This window comes from Corvus cornix, chromosome 14, assembly GCF_000738735.6.
Source record: "Corvus cornix cornix isolate S_Up_H32 chromosome 14, ASM73873v5, whole genome shotgun sequence".
NCBI classification, from domain to species: Eukaryota; Metazoa; Chordata; class Aves; order Passeriformes; family Corvidae; genus Corvus; species Corvus cornix.
The window spans coordinates 15,783,235-15,805,301 of NC_046344.1; the positions used below are offsets into that span (position 1 = coordinate 15,783,235).

General features: G+C 56.7%; 1 protein-coding gene across 11 annotated transcripts in view; it reads left to right on the forward strand.

Annotated features, from left to right (window-relative positions):
• LOC104684645 (ankyrin repeat and fibronectin type-III domain-containing protein 1-like) overlaps window positions 1-22,067 on the forward strand; it is a 247,639-nt gene that overhangs the window by 187,883 nt on the left and 37,689 nt on the right. For 6 of the 11 annotated variants that reach the window (XM_039560379.1, XM_039560381.1, XM_039560380.1 and 3 more), the window contains one exon: window positions 17,776-17,904. The exons of 3 other annotated variants lie outside the window; for them this stretch is intronic. In XM_039560379.1, the coding sequence (XP_039416313.1) occupies window positions 17,776-17,904 (129 nt within the window). Of the gene's footprint in view, window positions 1-11,754; window positions 12,059-17,775; window positions 17,905-22,067 lie in introns of those variants that run through there. 2 more of the 11 variants (XM_039560387.1, XM_039560388.1) reach the window with 2 other exon arrangements.

The window sequence follows — 22,067 nt, forward strand, 5'->3', positions numbered from 1 at the left end:
TGCCTCTCCCTCCCACAGGTTTGTTTGTAATGGAGCCGCGTTGATTTGAGCCGCAAGCAAGAGGTTCCAGCGCCGGCGGGGGCTGGACTGCCACGCTCAGGGAGCAGACCTCCCTCTGTGGTTTGACTCAGCTTGATGTGTCCATGGGGTGCTTCCCTGTGCTGGGAAGGAGCATCCCTCCCCCCTACAGCTGCTGGTGCGGACCCTGAGCAGTCCCCACCCAAAATCACTGCCAGAGCACACTGGGTGGCTCCTTGTCCCCTTGCTCCTCTCAACACTGCCCTCCCCGAGAGCTCTCTCTTTTCACTACCCATGGGGAGAAATTCAGGTCAGCGTCACCGTGCGTGGAAACAAACCCCAGGGTCCTCCTGCAGCTCCACAGCCAGGCTGGATGGAAATTTTTCAGCATATTTTAAAGCCCAGCACAAAGTAATTCAAAACAAGTTGCGGGTGTATTTTGGACTCTGGCAGAGCTGTTGTTGTCGCCTCGCTTGGCCCACTGGCTGTCCCAGACAAGGGCTCACTTTGAGCATACCCTTCTGCTGAGCAGGGGGGCAATGTTTTCATTCCTAATTTAGAGCATCCGTCCCACCGGGGTCCAGCCCCGTCTCCTGCTGAGCCCAGCACAGCCAAGAGCCCGGGGCTTACCTGTCACCACCAGCTCCAGGGCTGCATTAATGTTCCCTAGAAAATGTGACTCTCTTTGGGCTCAGCTGCTTCTGCTCACCCTGGGTTGGCGCTTGGTGGGGCCTGTGTGAAGGTACAGTTTGTGCTCTGTTTTTTCCAGGATTTTTTCTTATTTTGTAGAGCAGAGTGAGCTGTGCTTGTTTTTGAACACCCAAAGTATAGGTTGATAGTATAGGTTTGCTGTTTTTCCTGGGGAGAGGCAGCCCTGGGAGGTCCCACTCAGGTAAGGCTGTGGTGGTGGCATCTCCATCACATCCAGGGAAGTGTTTTTCTGGAGCACTGATCTCCACAGGCTGCCCTTACCTGGGACATGAGCACATGCTGAAGGGTTTCATTGGACTTGCTCCTGTAAAAGCAGTCCCTGCAGTGGCCAAGGAGACGAAGCCTGAAAACCACTCAAGTGTTCAAGCAAACCGTTCAAGCAAACCTGAAAGCCACTTGCAAGGCCACAAATATCATGGTATGGCAGCTCCTCTTCCTCTCTGTGGATAAACCAGCTCCAAGGAGGCGTGAAGAGAGAGGACACCAGGGCCACATGTCCTCAAGGAATGTGCTGAAAGAAAAGACAGGGATCTGTGGCTACATGGTGCTCTTAGTGGCTTGCAAAGTCCTGGTTCAGCTATCACCTAACTGCTTTCCATCAGGATCGGGCGGTGGCTGGCTGAAATCATACCCAGAACTAGCAGAGGGCCTTGGGATACCTCTGTGATGAGCCTAATGTCAGACTCTGCTTTAATGGAGCAACCTGGTGCTGGAGGTGAAGGTTTTGGAATGTGGACCCAGAATCCACAGTGAGCTTTCTTCTCTCTTGGCTGATTTCCTTGGGGTTGAACTGCAGCTTTTCTAGGGTTGAAGTTGTCATTGAGGTTTTCCTGATCTTTAATTTTATAATGTTCATTAGCACAGTTCCTGTCAAAGAACAGCACGTTCCCTCCCTGTGCTCGCTGTCTCCCCGGTTAATAACCCTTTGCTGCTTTGGCTCTTTTGGAAAAAGACACAGGAGCTTTGGAAACGACTCCTGGTGTAATAGACAGACGTCAGCATTGTCAGTCAGATCTGAAAAGTGGCGTTAATTCAAAGGGAAATGACTGCACAAGGCCCAGGGTACCTGTTGGGCAGCATTGAGCCAACCTGTCTCAAACCATGGCAGTGCCTGTGTGTTCCTCCAGCTGCTGAGGGGTGCTCTGAACCCAGATGGTTGCTTTTCCATTCAGGAATGGCCCCTAACAGCAGCTTCCTGCTCCTCCCTTCTCTGCCTGGGGTTCTGCTTTGAAGATGTCCATTGCTGAGGCTCGTGGTGCAATGCAAATTCCCTGTCAGGGTTGGGCAGTGCAGAAGAAGACCTGAGATGCAAGAGGTGAGTGTAGGAGGCACATGCTGTGCTTTGGCTGGGCTTGGCTGGGAGGTAGTCCTGTTTTCTGAGTGTCAGCTCTGCTCCTGAAGTCCCCATCTTCCTCAGCTGGGTTTTATCAGCTCCAAGGAACAGAACAAGGGCTCCAAAGTGAGGTTTGAATTGAGCAGGGACAACCACTGCAAGAGCACAGTGCAGAGCTCCTGCCTTGGGAGAGGTGGAGCAGGTGCTGGCATTGCACCCCAGATGCTCGGCCCAGGGCCTGGGGGTGCTTCCTGGAGTGTGGGAGCCTCGGAAAGGGAACTGGCTGCGTCCACGGCGTGGTTTCAGCCAATCTGGATTTAGTTCCAGGGGAGACCAGGATTGCCATGTGAGTTTGGCAGCCAAGGAAAAGGAAGCAAGAGGCACCAGCATGATGTCCTAAATCTTGGTAGGTCTTCAGCTTACGTGCCCTGGCCTTGACCATTTCAGGGTGCCCTTTCCACTGCTTGTGAAGGCACAGCTGGCCCAGAAACATTCCAGCTGCTCTTCTCCAGAGCAGAGGGCTCAGCTCTGCAAAACCAAGGTGTCCTTCTGCAGAACCTCCAGAAACTCAACTCTGGGCTGCACTGGCCTGTGCACCTGCTGCCTCATCACACCGGATTGGTGCTGAGGAGTTGGAAGCCCATGCCCTGTGACAGCCTGGATGGAGTGGCAGTGAGGTGTGAAGAGTGCTGTGTCCTGGGGACCTGCCTCCTGTGCTGTTTTCACCCCATGGGCAGTGTTTGGCAGGCACCAACAAGTGGTTTTGGCAAGTACGTGCAACATGTTCTGCTCTGGAGCGGGAAGATGCCACAGCTGGAGAGCATTCCATGAAATAGCATCCATGGAATAGCATCCATGGAATAGCATCCGTGGAGTAGCATCCGTGGAGTAGCATCCATGGAGTAGCATCCATGGAATAGCATCCATGGAATAGCATCTCTGGAGTAGCATCCATGGAATAGCATCCGTGGAGTAGCATCCGTGGAGTAGCATCCATGGAATAGCATCCGTGGAGTAGCATCTGTGGAATAGCATCCGTGGAGTAGCATTCGTGGAGTAGCATCCATGGAATAGCATCCGTGGAGTAGCATCTGTGGAATAGCATCCGTGGAGTAGCATTCATGGAGTAGCATCCATGGAATAGCATCCGTGGAGTAGCATTCGTGGAGTAGCATCCATGGAATAGCATCCGTGGAGTAGCATCTGTGGAATAGCATCCATGGAGTAGCATTCGTGGAGTAGCATCTGTGGAATAGCATCCGTGGAGTAGCATTCATGGAGTAGCATCCATGCTGCTATTGCCAGTGTGAATGCTCCGCCTCTTCTTCGTTCTTCAGGGCTACAGGTTTTCTCCAAGGACAAACTCTCCTGTGGTTTATCTTTGCTTTCCAAGTGTCTGAAAGCACTCTCGAGGCCTTCAGGCTCGCAGCAGCTGGCAGAGCACACCATGCTGGGGTCAGTTGTGTCAGCTGGTGCTGGTGTGGGTTTGTCCCCACGCTCGGTGTCGTGGTGCCTTGGTGGGCAGGTGGTGTCCAGCATCAGAGAGGGCCTCGCACAGCCACGGGGCAGTCTCGTGCTCTGGCCTGTGAAGCCCAAGCCCATGATACAAGGCAGGTAGTGAGAAGGTCACCTTCTCATGTCTCCAGCGCTGGCTTTACCCCAGGTTGTGGTCTTTGCTGCAGGAGTCCGTGGTTGGAAATGAAAGCATCTCCTGCATCACTCCACGCTCAGTCCAGGATGATACACAGCCTCTCACATCTCTGTCCCCCACCATTGCCCCTGCACCCCAGGGTGTTTCAGGTGTGGGAGTGCTGATGGGCAGTGCCTCATCTGGAGCAGCCATGTGCTGCTGGTTCTCCCGCTGGGAGGTGACTCTTGCCTGAAGAGTGTCTTGTGTTGGAATAAAGTGCCTTTCAGCAGCCTGGCTGGCACAGCTGTCCTTCATGGGCTCAGAGGAAATGGGCCTGGAGGTGACTTAATGGTGCAGTGTGGACAGCTGGCTTCTGAGGAGTTCAGCTCCCCATGGGTGTTCAAACAGCAAAGGCCAATCCTTGCAGCGCTTGGGGATAGGGGGATAATAAGAGTTAATGGGGAAACTGAGGCACGGAGGTTTCAGCTCACAGGCGAGGCCATGCTCCAGCCAGGTTCCCAGCCCTGGAGATGTCTTTGGCCCGTCCCTCTTGGCCTCTGCTGCAGTGCATCCCTCTTCCCAGCCACCGACACGTGGTTTTTGGGTTGCCCTTCCCCGGGTGCCTCTCGCTCTCCCCCACTGTGGTGCCGGAGTCCCTCGTGCCCCAGGCGCCAAGGAGCTCTTCTCTCACTTGGCTGCACAATTGGGCTCAGCATCCCAGAAATTCAGGCTTTCGTGCGGGAGCCAGTAGTCACACAACCTCCATCCAGAAACCATCATTATCGGCTGCTTGCTTTTTTCTTGGTTTCTTTGAACTACAGCTCCCAGGATGCCTGAAGATATGCAGACATCCCGAAGACAGTGGTTTCCCATAAACTTTTGGGGTTTCATGCTTTGCAAGCAGGAATGTTTTTATTGCATCGCAAATCCCTTCAAGTCCCTCAAACCTCCGTGGCAGCCGCGGGGGCCGGAGCCGGACGCGGGGGAGGCACGCCAAGGGCTTTTCTCTCCTGCATTTTTCCTCTTCTTGCAAGAGGGACCTTTGTAACTCCCTGTCATGGCTTTTCAAGGGAAATTTTGGACGGGGAGGAAGTTTGAAGAAGCCATGGTTTGTCTGTAGGGATGCGTTTCCCATTCTCCTGGCCCTGTTATTTCAAGGGCTGCTAAGCAGCATCCGGCATCCCCATGCACACTGAAGTGCCTTGGGCAAGGTGGGGAGGGGTTTTCACTGAGCTGGGAAGAACTGGAATGCAGGGAAGAGAAAAAGATGCAGATTCCTGCACCAGTGCAATGAGCCCAGGAGACTGGGGTTTAATTCCTGACGTGCTCACAAGTCCTAAGGGAAAACCAGAGAGGGACGTTCTTTTTTAGTGTGGACAGATGTGGCTGGAACTGCGGCCTGGAGGGTCCCCACCTCCCAGCCCCCAGCCAGATCCACCCAGGGGCCAGGGCACAAGTTCCACAGGTGCCCCCGCAGCTCTGCATCTTCCTGCAGCCCATCCTGGGACCAGGAGGTGCTGGCAGCGGAGGGGGGTTTGTGGTGTGGGCCCAGCTGTCCCTAATAATCACTTACTCTGTGTAGGAGAGGAGCCACAGAGGGCAGGGTAGCGCTGTGGTAACACGGTGGCGTTTTATGGTGGTGTTCTTCTGACCATTAAAATACTTCAATGAGTTTTTCCTGCCTGGTGCTGGTGCACACCAGTGTTACATCTCATAATCAGACTTGTGGTATTTTGCCCTTCTCCTTTTTCCCTTTGGTTGGCCAACATCCTCCATAGGCTGGGATTTTATAGGTCTTAATTTCTTTGATAGATCTTTACCAGTTTGAGGAACTTTGTGAGTGAAACACAGAGGTACTGGGTGCCCTTGGGGGTCACCAGAACCCCCAACTACCCAGATCCTGCAGAGGCAGCAGAGCCATGGGCCAGGCTGGGTGTGTCGTGGATCACGGAGTGGTTGGGGTTGGAAGGCACCTCTGGAGATCATCTTGCCCAGCCCCTGCTAAATCACAGCATCACCTACAGCAGGTTGCACAGGATGGTGTCCAGGTGTGTTTTTAATATATCTGGAGAAGGAGACTCCCCAGCCCCTCTGGGCAGCCTCTTCCAATGCTCCATCACCCAAAGGGACACGTCCTGGCCCTGCTTTGTGCCGTTGCTGAGCACTGAGGCCAGCGGGGTGCTGAGGGCTCCATTTCTGGGCAGCTGTCCTGGTGCCTCTGAGGTCTTCTCCCATCCTTCCCCCTCACTCTAGGCCCGTGCGAGCCCACCTGGAGACACACCACAGCAGTGTGCCCAGACACAGCCAGCTCCCGTCACCTGCCCGTGCCCATGGCGGCGGTGGCGGCAGGCGGTGTGGTCTGCCGGAGCAGATGGGTGCCAGCCAGCAGCTGAAGCCATGGAGGCTCTGCGGCCGGCTCGCGTAACCACATCACTGCTCCCCGCTCTTGGACGGGCCCGGCCGCCCGGCAGCCCAGAATAACAAGCTTTTCCATTCCTGTGCGCAGCGTGGGACGCGGGGCCATGGAAAACAAGAGGCGGCTCCAGCGCCAGGGCTGCGCTCAGACTAAACACGGGCGCATCCCCCGGGGCGTCTGTCCCGCGCGGGCCGGGGGCTGCAGGCCGGGGTGGCCGGGGCGGCACGCGGGGAGCCCAGCACGGCAGGGTGCTGCCTCACTCACCGTGGGTGGGCTCAGCTGGCGTGAGCGGAGGGAGGTGAAGGTCCCAGGAGGACTGAGCCCCTCAGGAACCTCCTCACCTGTCCCTGCTGATTGCACATGAACGAAGAGATTGGTTGGATTTTGTCCTTTCTTTCTGTTCCCTGGTATCTTTTTAATTAGGGTAAAAGCGGTAATTGGTAGTAGGGGAATTCTGAAAACCTGGCTCCTGGCAAGACAGGAGCAAGTCTGCACGTTCCTCTGACTTGGCACACAGACAATCCATCATGCTCACACAGCCCGCTTGGAAGAGCCCAAGATCTCTGTCCTGCTGCTCAGGAAGAAGTGATAGATATCTTCATTAAAAACAAGCACAGAGGGAGATGGTAGAATTCTTGAAAACAAGGAAAATGATGGGGATTTTGCCCAAGGAAAGGAATTTTTGACCATGTTATTTTGTAGGTTTTATTTATTTGTTGTCTGTATATGGATGGATTTTTGGGTTTAAAGTAGACTGTTAATTTTGGAGGTGAAGCAGGCTGGGATGTGCCAGTCATGAAATGGTCCTTGTCAATGATCTGGTTCATGGCTGGGAGTCAGAAAAAGATCTTTGCTTACACACAATCATAAGGTCATGGAATGGTTTGCATTGAAAAGGACCTCAAAGCCCATCTCATTCCACCCCTGCCATGGGCAGGGACACCTTCCACTGGCCCAGGCTGCTCCAAGCCCCAATGTCCAGCCTGGCCTTGGACACTGCCAGGGATCCAGGGGCAGCCACAGCTTCTCTGGGCACCCTGTGCCAGGGCCTGCCCACCCTCCCAGGGAACAATTCCTTCCCAATATCCCATCCAGCCCTGCCCTCTGGCAGTGGGAAGCCATTCCCTGTGTCCTGTCCCTCCATCCCTTGTCCCCAATCCCTCTGCAGCTCTCCTGGAGCCCCTTTAGGCCCTGGAAGGGGCTCTGAGGTGTCCCTGGAGCCTTCTGTTCTCCAGGTGAGCACCCCCAGCTCTCCCAGCCTGGCTCCAGAGCAGAGGGGCTCCAGCCCTTGGGGCATCTCCGTGGCCTCCCCTGGGCTCTCTCCAGCAGCTCCACGTCCCTCTGCTGTTGGCCCCAGGGCTGGGGCAGCTCTGCAGGTGGGGTCTCACCTGAGGGGGCAGAATCCCCCCATCGCCTGCTGCCCACACGGGGGCTCAGCCCAGCACAGGGGGGCTCTGGGTGCTCACGGCTGGGGCACCTCCAGCTCTCAGCCAGCAGCACCCCCAAGCCCTTCTCTTCTTTTCAGCTGTTTTACAGCACCAAATGGCAACACCAGGATCTTAATGTGACAGTGTGACAGGTGTGCAGATCGCAGCCTAAATATTGCTTACAATCTGGAGAGAGAGGAAACTTCCTGATCATCTTACATTGTCCGCAGGATCCCATCTCTTCCAAGTCCTGCAGCCCCTTTTCAGGCCACATTCCTACCCCTGGGCTCTCAGCAGCACATCCCGCTGCCTCCTTGCTGTGTCCACCCTTGGGACGCCTCCTGGCTTGTATCCACATGGGGATGGGTTTCCAGCTGGAAGGTGCCTGCTCAGGGGGGAGATGATTGTGGTGCAGGTCCAGTCCCCACAGTGGCACAGGCATGCTGGGGTGCAGAATGACTCACCAGGCTGTGGCACATGTGCCCAGCATCTCTGTCACAGCACAGATGTTGGTCAGAGAGGGGACAGTTGTTATTGTCAAAATGCAAATGAATAAAATTATTGTTTTGAGAGAGAATTTTTAGGGGAAGGACATGCAAATTTACCTTCCATTCAGATTGTGCATTAGTATTAAAATGCAATGTTTGAAAGCCAAAACAAAGGAACATTTTAATTTGGGACTCATCAGATGGTTCCTTCTGCTTGGATTAGCATCATATACTTTGCATCAAATGCTCTAAGTTTGACAAAACTCTGGTTTTCAAAGAAAACAAAAAGATGCTCTAAAAATGCCAGCCATTTCCAGGGACTCTGGCTGCTGTCAGCTGTCCTGAAGTGACTGGCCTGGTGCTGAACACGGGACAGGCCGATGGGAATGGGCTTTGTGGAATTCAAATGGGATATGTGCTTGGGCTCTCTCCTGGATGCTGCTTTAATCTGGCTTCTAAATAGCTTAGAAGAGATTGGATATTAAGAAATTAAGGAAATAAATTAAGGACATTTTCTTTGCTGGAAGAAATGGAAGGGTGCTCAGGCACTGGGAGGGTGGTCAGGCATTGGAACAGGCTGCCCCAGGGCAGTGCTGGAGTCACCATCTCTGGAAGGATTGAAAAATTGTGTGGATGTGTCACTTGGGACATGGGTTAGTGGTGGCCTTGGCAGTGCTGGGGGAATGGTCAGATTTGATGACCTGAGAGGACTTTTCCAACCTTTACAATTCCATGAAAAGCCAGGGTTCTGCTCCGAGGCACGGGACCCCACAGGCCTGGTGGGACCAGAGCTCACCTGGAGGGTGCAGACAGCCCTCACCATCGGGGGGGAACGGGCGGGTGCAGGGTCAGGAGCTGCCCCCAGATGACTGTGGGGGGCTGTGCTGAGGGATGGGTTGTGTTTCTCTCCTTGGCTTTCCATGTAAACACCCTCCAAAGAACACTTGCCTCTCCACAGCACTCGGAAGCAGCTGTGCTGCTTATTTAAGCACACGGTGAGGTATCTCCGTCCTGCTCCCCCTGCTTCCCTTCTCCTTCTTCCTTGGAATACCGACCTGCCTCATGTTGCAGACCAGAAATAGAGACTGGCCACTGACTTGCTAATTGTAATGCAGCCTGATAATGCCAGCTATAATTAGATCAAGGTATCCAAGTGCTTTTGCTGGCAGACGTTTCTGTGACCCTGTTATCATACTTTAAATAGAGGATCCCGTCTGCTCTGCCTGGCTTCTGGCTGCAGAGCCAGGTCCTTCCGAGTCCAGCTTGGCCCTTCCCAGGGAAGCCAGCCCAGCATCAGTCCTGGTGGCTGCATCTGCTCAGCTTGTGCAGAGCCAGGCTTGGCACAGCAGTGCTCACTGACAGGCTTTGAGCACTGATTCTGCCCCCCAATATCTGGCAAATGTCAGTGGCCACTGAGACTTCTGTTGTTATAAAAATCCCTTCCCCAAGCCCCCAGTGCCCACAGCTGTGTTGGGCCAATGAAAGAGGCTGCTCTGGGCTGTGGTTTTCGGGAGGTTGCACTCTGACCCATCTTTCCTTTACTGGTTTAGGGTAATCAAAGCAGTGGCTCGTGTCGAACTGAGCTGTGGCAGGGGGAGGAATGGTTCAGGGTCTCAGGATCAACTTGTCCAGAGCTGCAGCCTCGTATCCCAGGGCTGTCAGACATCTCTCCTTGTTCTCTTTTGATGAGCCCTCTACATTCTTTCTTTACCCTCTCATGCAAGTCCTGTCACTCTTTCCCATCTGCAGCATCCCCAGGGTCCCTCTCCCTGGCCTTGGGAAGCCTCAGGCTGCTGCCCAGCTGTCCTGCCCTTGAGCACCCTCCTCGCTGGGTCAGAACAGGCATCCCCACTCTGCTGTGTCCCACCAGACAGGGTGCTTTGGGTGTGCAGCCGTGTCCTCAGCAGGTGGGTGAGCCGGGGCCCTCACAGAGCTCATCCCCTCAGCACTGCATGAGCCTTTGGCTCCTTCTCTGCAGCACCGCCCTACCCTGGCACATCACGCAGATCCCCAGCCCACTGGGATAACTCATGCAAGAGTTTGGTTGGGTGGATATGCCCGAATTCATCCCTTGCTCTCAGTGTGGCTGCCCACAGCAGCTCTGACATGCTGTCTGATCTGTCCTGAGCTTGTCAGGGAGGGAACTGAGACCCCCTTGAGCACCAGTGTGCCCGGGGGAGGGGGAGAGGTGTCCTAATGTCATATCCTGAGGGCAGACCTGGGGCTGTCACAGCAGCAGAGCTCACCAGCTAATCATGGCTGAGTCAGCCTGAGAAGTGGGACACTGAAATCCCAAAGGAAAACCAGGGACTTGGAGAAACTGGATAAGCCAATGCCCCATCCTTTGGGTAGGAGCCAAACCTCCTGAGATGTTCTGCTGCCTTGCTAGCCCAGCTGAGCTCCTGTGCTGTTCCGTGGGGAAGGTACCTCACTGCTGTGTTCTGGCAGGACATCATCCCAGATTCCCTTTTCATAGAGTCACAGAAGTCATGGGATGGTTTGGGTTGGATGGGACCTTCAAGATAACGTTGTTCCACCCCTCTGCCATGGGCAGGGACACCTTCCACTAGCCCAGGTTGCTCCAAGCCCCGTCCAGCCTGGCCTTGGACGCTGCCAGGGCTGGGGCAGCCACAGCTTCTCTGGGCACCCTGTGCCAGGGCCTCACCACACTATAAGCAAAGAATTTCTTCCAAACACCTAATCTAAATCTCTCCTCTTTTACTTTAAGACTGTTTCTCCTCATCCTATCACTACGAAAAGTACCCAAGTAAAAGCCTACTCTGCCTCTTTTTTAATCCTGGGCAGTACCTGGGGACTGGGGGGTGCGTGGGGGTTGAGCCTCCAGAGGTGCAGCAGAAGGGCAGTGTCCCATACAGACACTGGGATCATCAGCAGAAGCCCTGGGTGGGTGACCCCAGCAGGGCAGCCCTGGCCATGTGCAATCAGCATCTGTCCCCAAGCTGAGGAAACATGTGGGGGTTCCTCAGGCAGGGTCCTCAGCGCTTCCCAGCTCACCTGGAGCTAGGGTTTGGGCTTGGGAAGCCCATGTGGGCATTGTCCTGTGTCGGTCCCCGAAACAGTGACGGAAGAGCTCAGTCTGTGGTTTGTGCCCCAGCCATGGACACTGCTCATGGATTTAGGAGGTTGAGCAGGAGCGATGTCAGCAGAGTGGAGCATTGAGGCTCGCCAGACTGCCTGCATGCTCACCCACGAGTCCATGAAGGTTGGAGACCAGTGGTCCAAACCACTTTCCCAAGTGGTGAGGGCAGGGGCAGGACAGCCTGGCGGTGAGGGGGATCTTGGGACTTCCTCCTCCAAAGCTCACCTGGGGTTTGGTGGGACACAGAGTAGTTTTCAGCATCCCTACCTCTGCTTTCTCCCCTTCTCAGTGGGAGCAGGTAGTGAGGCAGGGCCATGCAGGGTGACAGGGGCTCATGGGGACGCCAGCAGGGTTTGGTGGCATGTCATTGCATCAGGGGTGCCACAGCACACCCAGAGCAAGTGGAGGTGAGGCATCGCTGCCTTGTGCCTGGTGGTCCCTCCACGGCTGCGCCTAGTAATCCTCACCGGAGCCCGATCCCGTGCACCTGAGCCAGGTTCTCCTTGGCTGAGCCCTGTGTCCCTCGGCCGAGCCCGGTCCCCCCATCTGAGCCCGCACAGGCTCCTGGTTATGTAAAGCCACGCCAAGCGCAACCAGGAGATTCTTCAGTGTCGGAATCTGAGTCACATGGGGCTGTTTTATTTCCCCCTCTGCTAATCTCGTTTCTATAGAAACAAGATTGGGAGAAAAAAAAAAAATAAAAGAAAAAAAGAGCCAAGCACAGAGCAAACGAGAAACCTGAGGTGATGCGTGAGGGAAGCGGAGGTGGCAGCTGAGGAGGTCAGGCGACGTGGATGGGAGCAGGGGACCCTGTTCAGGATGGGAGTGTGCACAGAGGGGACGGGGACTCTCCCGAGGAGACACTCTGGGATGAGCTGCTGCTCTGGCAGTGGGTGAGCAGAGCGCCAGGAGCGAAGGGAGCAGAGGCTGTGCAGGTGAGTGAGCATCATTCGCGCGGCTCGCGGGCATCTGTCCCTGTCCCTGCAGGGCACAGCCGGGCACGGCTCACTGGGGTCCTGGCCCTGGCTGCTGCTTTGGAGACACTCTCGTGCTGGGACCGTGGTCAGTGGGAAGCGTGCCCCCGGTGAGCGGGGCTTGCCGGAGCGGTGTGCGCAGCCAGCGCTCGCCTGGAGGCTGACTGCATGTCCGTGGCCATGAGTCTGTCCTTCGCAAACCCTCTCTCTCCCGAAAGACTGCTCCCTGCTTGGGAAGAACCTTTCCAGCTTTGGTTATTTTCCCTCTGTTTTACCCTAACTGTACCTGTGCAAATAAGACGCTGACAGGAGCCAAACCCCGCAGCCGCAGGGAGCGCAGGTCTGTGCGCTGCCCGGGCTGTGCGCTGCCAGGGCTGTGTGCCCCCAGCACCGCTCGCCCCAGGCACAGCCGCCTTCCCCAGCCCGGCTGCAGCCGGGATGCCCGTGGGGATAAGCCCGGCTCAAGGCTCTGAGTGCAGTGGCTGCTCCCCAAGGAGGGAGGACCAGCTGGAACGCTGCTTGCTTGCCTGGGCTGCCTACAGCCCCTGGCTCATCCCGGGGCTGCTGCCTGTGCTGATGGAAGAGGCTGGGAGCTGCCTGCCCGCATCTGGGCTAGTTCAGAGCCATAGACAGGCACGTGCTGGCTCCCGAGTCTCGGACTGAGGAGTGTGCAACAAGTGGGAGCTGCTCCTGCCTGGGTGTGCTGTCTTGTGGGATGGATGGCTGGTGCCCGTGTGGTGGGGAGGGCTTTGGCCGGGTGCGTTGGGGGAGCAGAGGTGTTGCTGGTGCTCGTCATCCTGTGCCGGAGCCTGGGCTGGCACTCCGGTGACCTCGGTCATCCCTCACCCGTGGCTCAGTGCCTGCACGGCCGCCGGTGTCCCCACGGCTCCGGCCATGGCAGAGCCGTGCTGTGCCAGCAGGGGCTGAGGCACCCGGGCTCCTGCGGGCACACGCTCGCCCCGGCGGCTGCAAACTGCCAAAAGGCTTTTAGCGGATCACCAGAGGGAGGGAGGGAGGGATGCGGAGCCGAGGGATCAGGATTTTGCTTGTCATCGCTTCCCAGTTGTGGTGTGGGGGATGCGGCGGTGATTGCGAGCCCCCGGCCGGATTCACGCCTGTGCGCGGCGGGTGAAGCCGGAGGGACGGATCCAGTCCCCGAGTATTTCTGTACTGAGCTTCGGGAAATGTCACTGCTCATCCGCCTGCCTGGCCAGCGAGGGGGTGGAGGGCGGCGCTTCAGCCCCTTGTCCTCATCGCAGGGCAGCTGAGGCATTTGTGTGCGGGGGGCCGTGTCCGGTGCCGGCTCAGCGAGCTGCCGGAGGCACGGGCAGGATGGGGACGGGCTGCCAGCCCAGCATGGCCGTGCTCACGGCGTTCCCACTGCCTCGGCAGGCTGGGGCTTTGGCAGTCACCCCTGGGGGGTTGGACTCCCAGAAAACCTGTGGGGTGAAGGGATGGGCGCAGACTCGTGTCGCACAGCGCATCGGGGCAGTGGGAGCTGTGCCCTGTGCTGAGCTAGATCCTTCCCCCTTGGCCAGGCTGGGGTCCAAGCGCTGCTCTGGGCACTCTGCTCATCCCAGCTGGACTCTCCTGGGCTCTCAGCACACGCCAGGCTGGGGACAGCACTGTCCCTGCCCCCCTTTAGCAGCAGCCTCTGCCTGTCCCTGCCTGCTCTGTTCAGGGTGCTGGGTGCCATGGCTGGTGCCAGGGGGGAGTTTGCCGTGCCAGACCCTGCCCCTCCCTGGGCCTGAAGCAGTGGGTTTAGGGAGGCTTGCATCGCTGTGCCACAGTGAAGGTCCTGCCCTCTGGGAACGCCAGCTCCGATCTGTCCAGAGCTCTGGAGGGAAGGGCTGAGGATGGGTATCGCTGCAAGAGCCTTCAGCACTGATAATTATTTCTGGGAAAAGATGCCGTGTTCTGACTTAAATGCTGACATGGGACTCTGAACATGTGTAATCTGGCTGACAGATGGCAAGTCATAGAGGTGTGATTTATGATACAGCACAGTAGCTGAACAACCTTCTCTGGTTGTCAGGAGACAATTCTTCCCAGCGCTGCGGTTGGCGTTCCAATTGATGGCTTTTCCCACGTGTCCCCTTGGTGTGTGGGGACTGCCCTGGCAGGTGCCAGCTGTGTCCGCCGAGCCCCGACTGTTTGGCTGCTGAGCTGCTGCAGAGATACCGCTTCTGATGGAGGGCTGGGCAGGTGAGCCCGGGTCCTGCCCGGCCAGACCTGGAGCAGCGCCGTGCAGTGGCAGGGCTGGGGGAGCAGTGGGGCCTTGTCCCCCTCCCATGGCTGGGATGAAGCTGGCTCAAGGTGACAGTGGCACCTGGGGCTGCCTGTTCCTCAGACCAGCACTTGTGGGGCTGAGTGTGTAGTCCTGATGGGGGAAGGCACCGAAATCTTGCCCATGGGATAAGAGCGCAAGGGGAAGGATGCTGACAGGCACAGGGAGCCTGCCTTACCTGTGTGCCCGCTCCATGCCCTGCTCCTACCTTAAAATCCCTAACGCTGATCCTTCTCAAGGGACAGGGACATCTATTACTGTTTGGAAAGCCCTTGGGAAGTAACAGTGTGGTCTCAACAGCTTCCCCCTCCCTGTGCTAGAGGCTCACCCCCACTGCCACCCACAGAGCCCAGACCCGGCACAGTGCCCAGCGCCATGGGAGCACCCCAGCCCTGGGCACACCGTGACCTGGGAGCATCCCGACCCTGCCCCCAGGGGCCGGAGTAACCCAGCACGGGAGCTCGGCGGGGCTGAGCCAGCAGCAGGGCCCTGCTGGGGCGAGGGCAGCGGGTCGGCCGCGCTCGCGGCGCACTCACGGCAGAGCAGGTATGATTCATTCCCCTTCTGCAGCACGGTTTATGTAAAGCAGCTCTGTATAAATCGCCAGATGATCTGTAATGTGCTCCTGGCTTCTAATTAGTGATGCTTCTGCTGAAGCTTTGGGGTCTGGCAGAGGTGGGGGAGGCTGGTTCATGGCTGGGTGAGCTGCTAACAGCTCTCAGGGGGGAGGTGTCGGGCTGTCAGAGCCGTCACAGCCATTCCTTTGCCTGGGCTGTGGCTGCTGGAGGTGGTGGCCGGCAGGTCTGGGGGGTGCAATCAGCACCCCAAGATTCTTGGTCAACTTCTGACACACATGGACTGGCTTGTCTGTCCTGCATCAGGCAGGTCTGAGCAGCACCTGCCCTGGGCTGGAGAGCCCCTTTCTCCCTGTGCCTTCCCCTTGATGCCATGGCTAGGGACTCACAGCAAGGCCACACGTTCCTGAGCACCCAGCTGGCTTCTCCAGCCCCACCAGCCCACCCTGCCCCCAGGACTAACTCTCCTCCCTCCCTAACCCTGATGACATGTGGCATATTGCCCTGTTTTCCCCCACCAGCTCTTCTTGACAGATGCTGTTGGCTTTGTCCCGTTTGAAGGATTGGGCAGGTGGATACATCTGGGTAAAGCTCCTGGCTGTGTAACTCTCCCCGTGGTAGTCACTGCAAGGGCCACCACCGGCACCACAGAGGCACCTGTCACAGGGGCTGCTGCTGCCTTCCTGCATCCGTGCAGAGCATTTGGGATTTCCCAGCCCCTCATCCCTGCTGGGGACCAGTTTGGGAGGAGTGGCTGTAGTGGTGCAGGGGGTGTGGTGGAGGTGGGGTGAGCACAGCAGACAGGGCAGCATTCTGCAGGCAGTCCCCAAATCCCAGGAGATAAACACCCCCAGCACCCTTTCAGCTGGGGCTGGAGCCCTCATCCAGGCAGGGTGGCAGGAGCTCCTCCTGGGCGGGTGGGAAGGGGCAGGAACAGCCCAATGCCGCTGAGGAGGTGCTCTAGGGAACCAGCAGCACCTGTTCCCACTGCCCAGCCCCATTCCTGGGTCAGCCCTGCTCATCCTGCTGTCCACACCGTGCCTGGGGCTGCTGCAGAGCATTGCTGTCAATGCCCACCTCTCACCCCTCCCTAAATGGGATCTTCTCCATTCCAGCTGAGCTCTGACACCGGATCAGAGGAGAGTGAGGTGCTGGGGATGGTGTTGGTACCGGGCTCTGCTCTGTGGGCACCAGGATCACTCCTCTTCATCGCCTCTTCCTCTGGCTGTGAGCGGGGGAAAGCTGGGGTTTGGGTTTCTTGTTGGGTTTCTTTTAAGGCAAACCTCATCCTTTACATCAAAGTAGGATTTTTTCTCAAGAATGTAAAGAATGACCCTGGAAGGTCTGAACAGCTCTTTGCCGGCGGGGACTGGAGAGACAAGAGCCCTCTCCAGAAAGCTGTCTCCACCCCATCCCCAGCAACAGCAATTCATAAGCCGAAAAATAAATCAATAACCAGTTAATGAATTGAAGATGTCTGTGTTTAAAATGTATCAGGGAAAAAACTGTTAGCTGGTCCGGGCTGGCCTAATTATAGCGAGGAAAGGCAGGGAGCTCTCAGTTCTGAGAAATACCGTCTCTTTTTCTCTTTCTTTGGAGGTATTTTGTTTGGTTGAGGCAGAGGAGAGGAGAGGAGAGGAGAGGAGAGGATTGGCTTTAGCAATGTGTGTAGGTTCAAAGTTCCCCCCAGCTCTGTCCCCTGGGACCTCTGTCAAATCACTCCTGTCCCCTCCCCTGCCCAGCCCGGGGCTGGCTGAGCGGTGGGAGCAGGTTGTGCTGGCACATTAGAGGAGGAGAGGAGGCAGTGGCTGTGACAGTGAGTGTGGCAGGGCTGGCACACGGCCCCAGTGCCACCAGCCTGGTCGTGTGCCCAAGTCCGGGTGTCCCAGCTCCCCAGGCCAGTCCTCCCTCGCTCCACGCCGGCAGCAGGGCTGCGGTGCCGTGCTCAGCCCAGGCTGGGGGTGCCAGCCCTGGCACGGGGGGCTCTGGGCGCTCCGTGTGCCAGAGGGAAGCGAGGGCTGAGGGTCTGTGCGGGGCAGGCGCCTCCCCAGCCAGTGTCAGCCGGTGTGCCCGTGTGCCACGGGGCTGGGAGGCAGTGCAGGTGTGCCCCGTGCCAGCAGCTCTCCTCTGGGCAGGGCTGGGATGGGGCGGGATGTGCAGCGCGTTCCCGGAGCCCGCGGGTGTGCTTTTCCCAGGTCCCGGGGGCTGCGAGCGATGCTGGAGCAGCCCACCTGGTGGGAAGGGGCTTTGTCAGCACAGACGGGTCCTTCAGCTGAATCCATTTGCTCCCACACATTTCTGTTTCCTCCTCCAAAACCTTTCCGCTGTGGGCTGATTTCCACGTCAATCCTCCTCAGGGAAGCTGTTCCGGTGTTTGGGAGCCCCCGCTGGGAGGCCACAGGGGCTCCAGGGTTTCTCTGAAGGAATGAGTGGCCTCTGCTTTGGTTCTCTCCCCCGATGTGTCCCTGACTGTTTCTCCGGCGCTGGCTGCCCCGTTGGAGTTTGGGGAGGAACGCACAGCCTGGGGAGGTGATTTTGCTGCACAGGGAGCAGGACCTGGCGCTCTCAGCCTGCCAGACTGCAGCTCCAGTTTGGCTAACAAGGACCTGTGCTGGTCCTGGCCAGCTGAGCAAGTCCCAGCCTGCTGCTGCTCCTCCACTTCCCACCCCCAGCACTGGTGCCCCCCGTCCCGGTGCCGCTGACCGCTGCGAGCCCGTCCTTGCAGCGCTGAGCACCTCCCGTGCCGTGCCGTGCCCTGGGTGTGCCGCTGGAGCCGGGCTGCAGTGCCATTAACGCCTTTCCTCTCCCCTCCCCAGGTCGGAGAGCAGCCTCGCTAGGTTTGCCCACCGCTTGTCGGTGAAGCAGAAGCAGGAGAAGAGAAGGAAAGCTGAGCATGGCTCGGCCGAGCTGTCTGCCTTCCGGCCCAGGTCTCTGAGCATTGAATGGTAAGAGCTGCAGGACAGGGCTGGGGGAAGGAGCTCCTGCCTCTCCAGTCGCCCTCCTGTCCCCTCTCCCCAGTGCTGCCACTGTCGAAGTCATGTCCCATGGGACAGGATCCCTTCAAACCCCTCCACCTGCTGCAGAGGCTCCCCAAGGTATCAGCCCAAACATCCCCAGCTGAAGATCTGGCAGGGCTCATGTGGGTCATGGAAGTGTCTGCTGAGCTGGGGCACACGAGCACACAGCCTCTGGCAACTCCCACCACTGGCTCCTTCCCTTCCCTTCCCTTCCCTTCCCTTCCCTTCCCTTCCCTTCCCTTCCCTTCCCTTCCCTTCCCTTCCCTTCCCTTCCCTTCCCTTCCCTTCCCTTCCCCTCCCCTCCCCTCCCCTCCCCACAAGGAGCAGGAATAAGGAGCTGTAGGGAATGGGAGCTGCTGGAGGATGCATCCCCTGGTCCCTCCCTGCCCAGTGCACCTCTATGGGATCAGCCAGAGCTGAAAGCCACAGTGGGATGGCCTCAGCCAGAGTGGGAGCTCTGGGATCTGCAGTGACACTTCAGGGGCTCCTCTCTGTCACTGTGCCCAGAGTGAGCAGTGAGAAGGTCCCAGGCTGTCCCAGCTGTCTGGGGCAGCCCCATGTTCCTGTCCCAGAGGGATGCAGGGCTCCCTCCTTCCCCGCTGCTGTGGTGCCTGGGGCCCCTCGTGTGAGCACAGGTCTCAGAGAGCTGTCCCCACTCGAGCAGGGAGCCGTTCGTCCTGGGTTTCTGAGCTCTGATGCAACAGTCTTGGAAGCAGATCACAGCCAGCCATCCCAGCCTTAGAGGTGACCTGCTAAGGATATTTAAAAGAGCTGGAAATTGCATTTCTTTCTGCTTCCTTAGATGGATAAAGGAGGGTAAAACTTAAAAAGAATAAAAAAAAAAAAAGAAAAAAGAAAAAAAGTGAAATGCTTAGAAATTGCAAGAATGTCAAGTTTGGTTTTCAATTTCCCTGCTTTTTTTGGAGATCTTTCTGGCATTTATTTTGTGTTCTAACACTTCAGTGTGAGGCTGTGGAACCCTCCTCAAAAGCTTCTTCTATCTGTGAGGTTCCTTGATCATCAAAGCTCACCAGGTATTAATGAACCAGACAAAGAATTCAGGATATTTGGGGACAGACTGCTTTCTTCTCCACTTACAGAACTTTCTTCCCTTTGCTGGGCAGTTGTCATGAGGAAACCTGGTCTGCAATTACTCTCAATCTCCCAAAGAGACAAATATGTGAATTTGTAATGTAGCAAATAGGGGAACAAGCAAAGAGCTCATTAAAAACAATCAGAGTTTATTCATAACAAAGAAGCATGAGAAGCCAGTAAATCTCTTTCCTCTCGAAATGTCTCTTTGAAGGCCCTGGGTCCCGGTTTAGCCCTGTTGGGGGATATTTGTGGTACATTTTCCCTTACTCCATAGCATTTTCCTGGGGGAAACCATCTGTCTTGCATTTGGCAAACCACCTTGTGCAGCAGCACTCGCAGCAGTGGTAGACGATGCTCTTTTAGAGGGATCTTGTAAAGCAGCCTGGGAAGGAGCTCTGGGTGAGGAGGGAGTGCCTTTGCCTTTGGTTTGCCGTGTGCCATTGCACGGGAGCTCGGGGCCCTGAGGCTGGGAGAGACGGACCTGATGTCATCCCCACCCTGCAGGGACACAGGCACAGCCAGGCAGGGCTCCCACCCTGTCCTGGGGGTTTCATCCACGGCTGGAGACACTTTGAGCTGGATCAGACATCACCCTGCAGCCAGGGTCGGGCTGCTGGAGCTCAGGTGCTGGCAGGGCACAGAGGAGGGGTCACCCCAGAGGGTCGCAGTGATGAGGGGTGGCAGCGGGCTGAGGACCCTGCCTGCTGCCTGCTCCCACCCATCTCACATGCACAGGTCCTCAGAGAGGCATTCAGAGATTTTTCCAGCCTCCTCTGCAGCCGTGACCTGCTAAGGGGTCTCCCGGCCCATGGTGTGAAGCAGCTTTTCTGTGTTCCTGTACATCACCAGGGATCTGTGCTCATCACAGCGGCATCAGCTCCTCAGTTAGTCACTCCAAACCATCCTGGGCTGCAGGTGAGGCTGCTCCTCAGTGCTCTGGCTGATGGGAAACTTGGCTCCTATCCTGGCAAATCTACAGGTGCCTAGTTTGTCTTGCAGAGCAAATACCTACCTGCATCCAATCTGTCTATTTACAACCCAGGGTTACCACTGCCTCCTTTCACCTGCCTCTGCACAGAGGTGAGCACCCACACTGTGTGTGACAGGTTTGGCTCATCCCACGTGGGTTGGAGTGGCATGGAAGAGCAATGAACCATGTTCTCCCAAATCAGCATCTTCTGAGAATCCTGCCCATCTTAACCCCAAGGCTTGAAGGCAAGGGACAGCTTCTCAACCTGCTGTTACCTGTTGCCAAGGGGGGGGTAGAAAAGCACAACATCATCTGTGCTCTTTGCTTTGAAAAGCTGGGTGTCAGTCTGGGGCAGGGATTAGTCTTTCCTGCTTGAAATTCCTACCAAAGCATTGTCAGTACAACCCATCTCCACACAGGGCAAGCTGAGCCAGTTTTCCAGTGTTCCCAGTTACTCAGGTGCTCAGGTAGGGGTGGATGGAGCTGAGGTAGAAGAGAAGGAGCTGTACAGGGTCACAGAGTCTGCCTGACACTGTGTTCCGGCAAGGAGCACAGCCAGGTAGGACAGGACACAGATGCCTTCATCTCCCCTTAGCCCTTCTCCAGTGCCAGAGGCCCTGGGCCAGGAGGTGCAGTTGTTTGCTGCCACAGTGAATGAGGGGCTGGACGCCCTGTGCTGCCGACTGCCCAGCCCAGGGATGCTCCCAGGGCAGGTCTCACAGTGCGTGCGTCCATCTGAACACTTCTCCCTGGCTCGGTGGCTGGGACACGCTGGTGGACCGTGCTCCCCCAGGCACAAGGCAGCTCTATTCCCATGGCACGTGTTCCTGTGCTGCACCAGGCCGGCGGAGCACGGCCCTGCTCCCCAGCCCGGCCAGCAGCGAGCGAGGCCCCGTTAGTTCCACTTATTAAAAACAAAATTGCTGGGGGGAAGGGAGAGAAGGCAGAGAAAAAGTGAAGTATTGAGGAAACACTTCTTTCATTCATTCGTTGTTTACTGAAATAAATACTTCATTATTAGGCGCCTTTTTTAGGGTATTTTTTTTAAAGCCAGCGCCACAAAGTCCCCAGTGTTCGGGCCTGTGAATGTGCCGGATCACCTCAGCCCATGTCTCCCTGTGCTGGTGTCCTGCTGCCAGGAGGTGCTGGAGAGGAGCTTTCCCAGTCTTTGGGAGAAACCTGGGGGTTGCACATGTCTGGTTTTGCCCAGGTTTGCTGATTCCCTTCTCCTCTTTGCTGGATGGTCACCAAGGCAGCTCGCGCTCCAAATGAGGCAAAACCTGGTAACTGAGGCAAGGAAGGATTTGGGATTTCATTTATTAAAGCTCTGCTTCCTGTGGTCTCTGGTCCTAATCTAGCTCCCAAGCACAAACACCACAAGGCTACTAAAGCTCTCTTGGCTTGAAGCCCTCCACGTTCTGCTGTTGGGGTGAAGGTGGTGAAAGCTGGTGATTCCCATGGAGACCTCACACTGTCCTACAGCAATGTCAAGACCCCACCAATCCCTGTTCTCCCCACTTAGAGTGAGCTGAGGCCTCCTCTCCTCCAGTGCCTGTTACCTGAGATGAGCTCCGCATTTATCTTCCCACTTAAGTGAGCCCTAATCCAATAGAAGGGCTGCGATCCCTGGCTTGCTCTGTGTGTGCAGAGCTGGGAGCCTCTGTTCCCTCTCGCATCCTCTCAGCTCCATTGCACATTGGGAGTTTCAGCCCTGGCAGGTTCATCCCTCTGGAATGCTTTTGTCCCTTCCTTTTCCTCTCTAGCTCTAGCTTTCCTTCTGCTATTTGCTCCCGGGTTTGCCTTCCCCCACACTCCTTTTGCCATACTCACCACGTGCTCACCCTGATTTCCCTCTGTTTTCTTCTTCATTGCTTACTCACTGCTCGTTCTCTTTGGGCTCCTCGAGTTTTCCCTGTCAGACAGCCTCCCTATGCTCCGTGGTCGGAATAGCCTATTCCCATGGCGGCTCAGGAAAAATGCAGCGCATTCCTCCCTCCCGCCATGCCGTTATCTCGGTTCTGCTCCT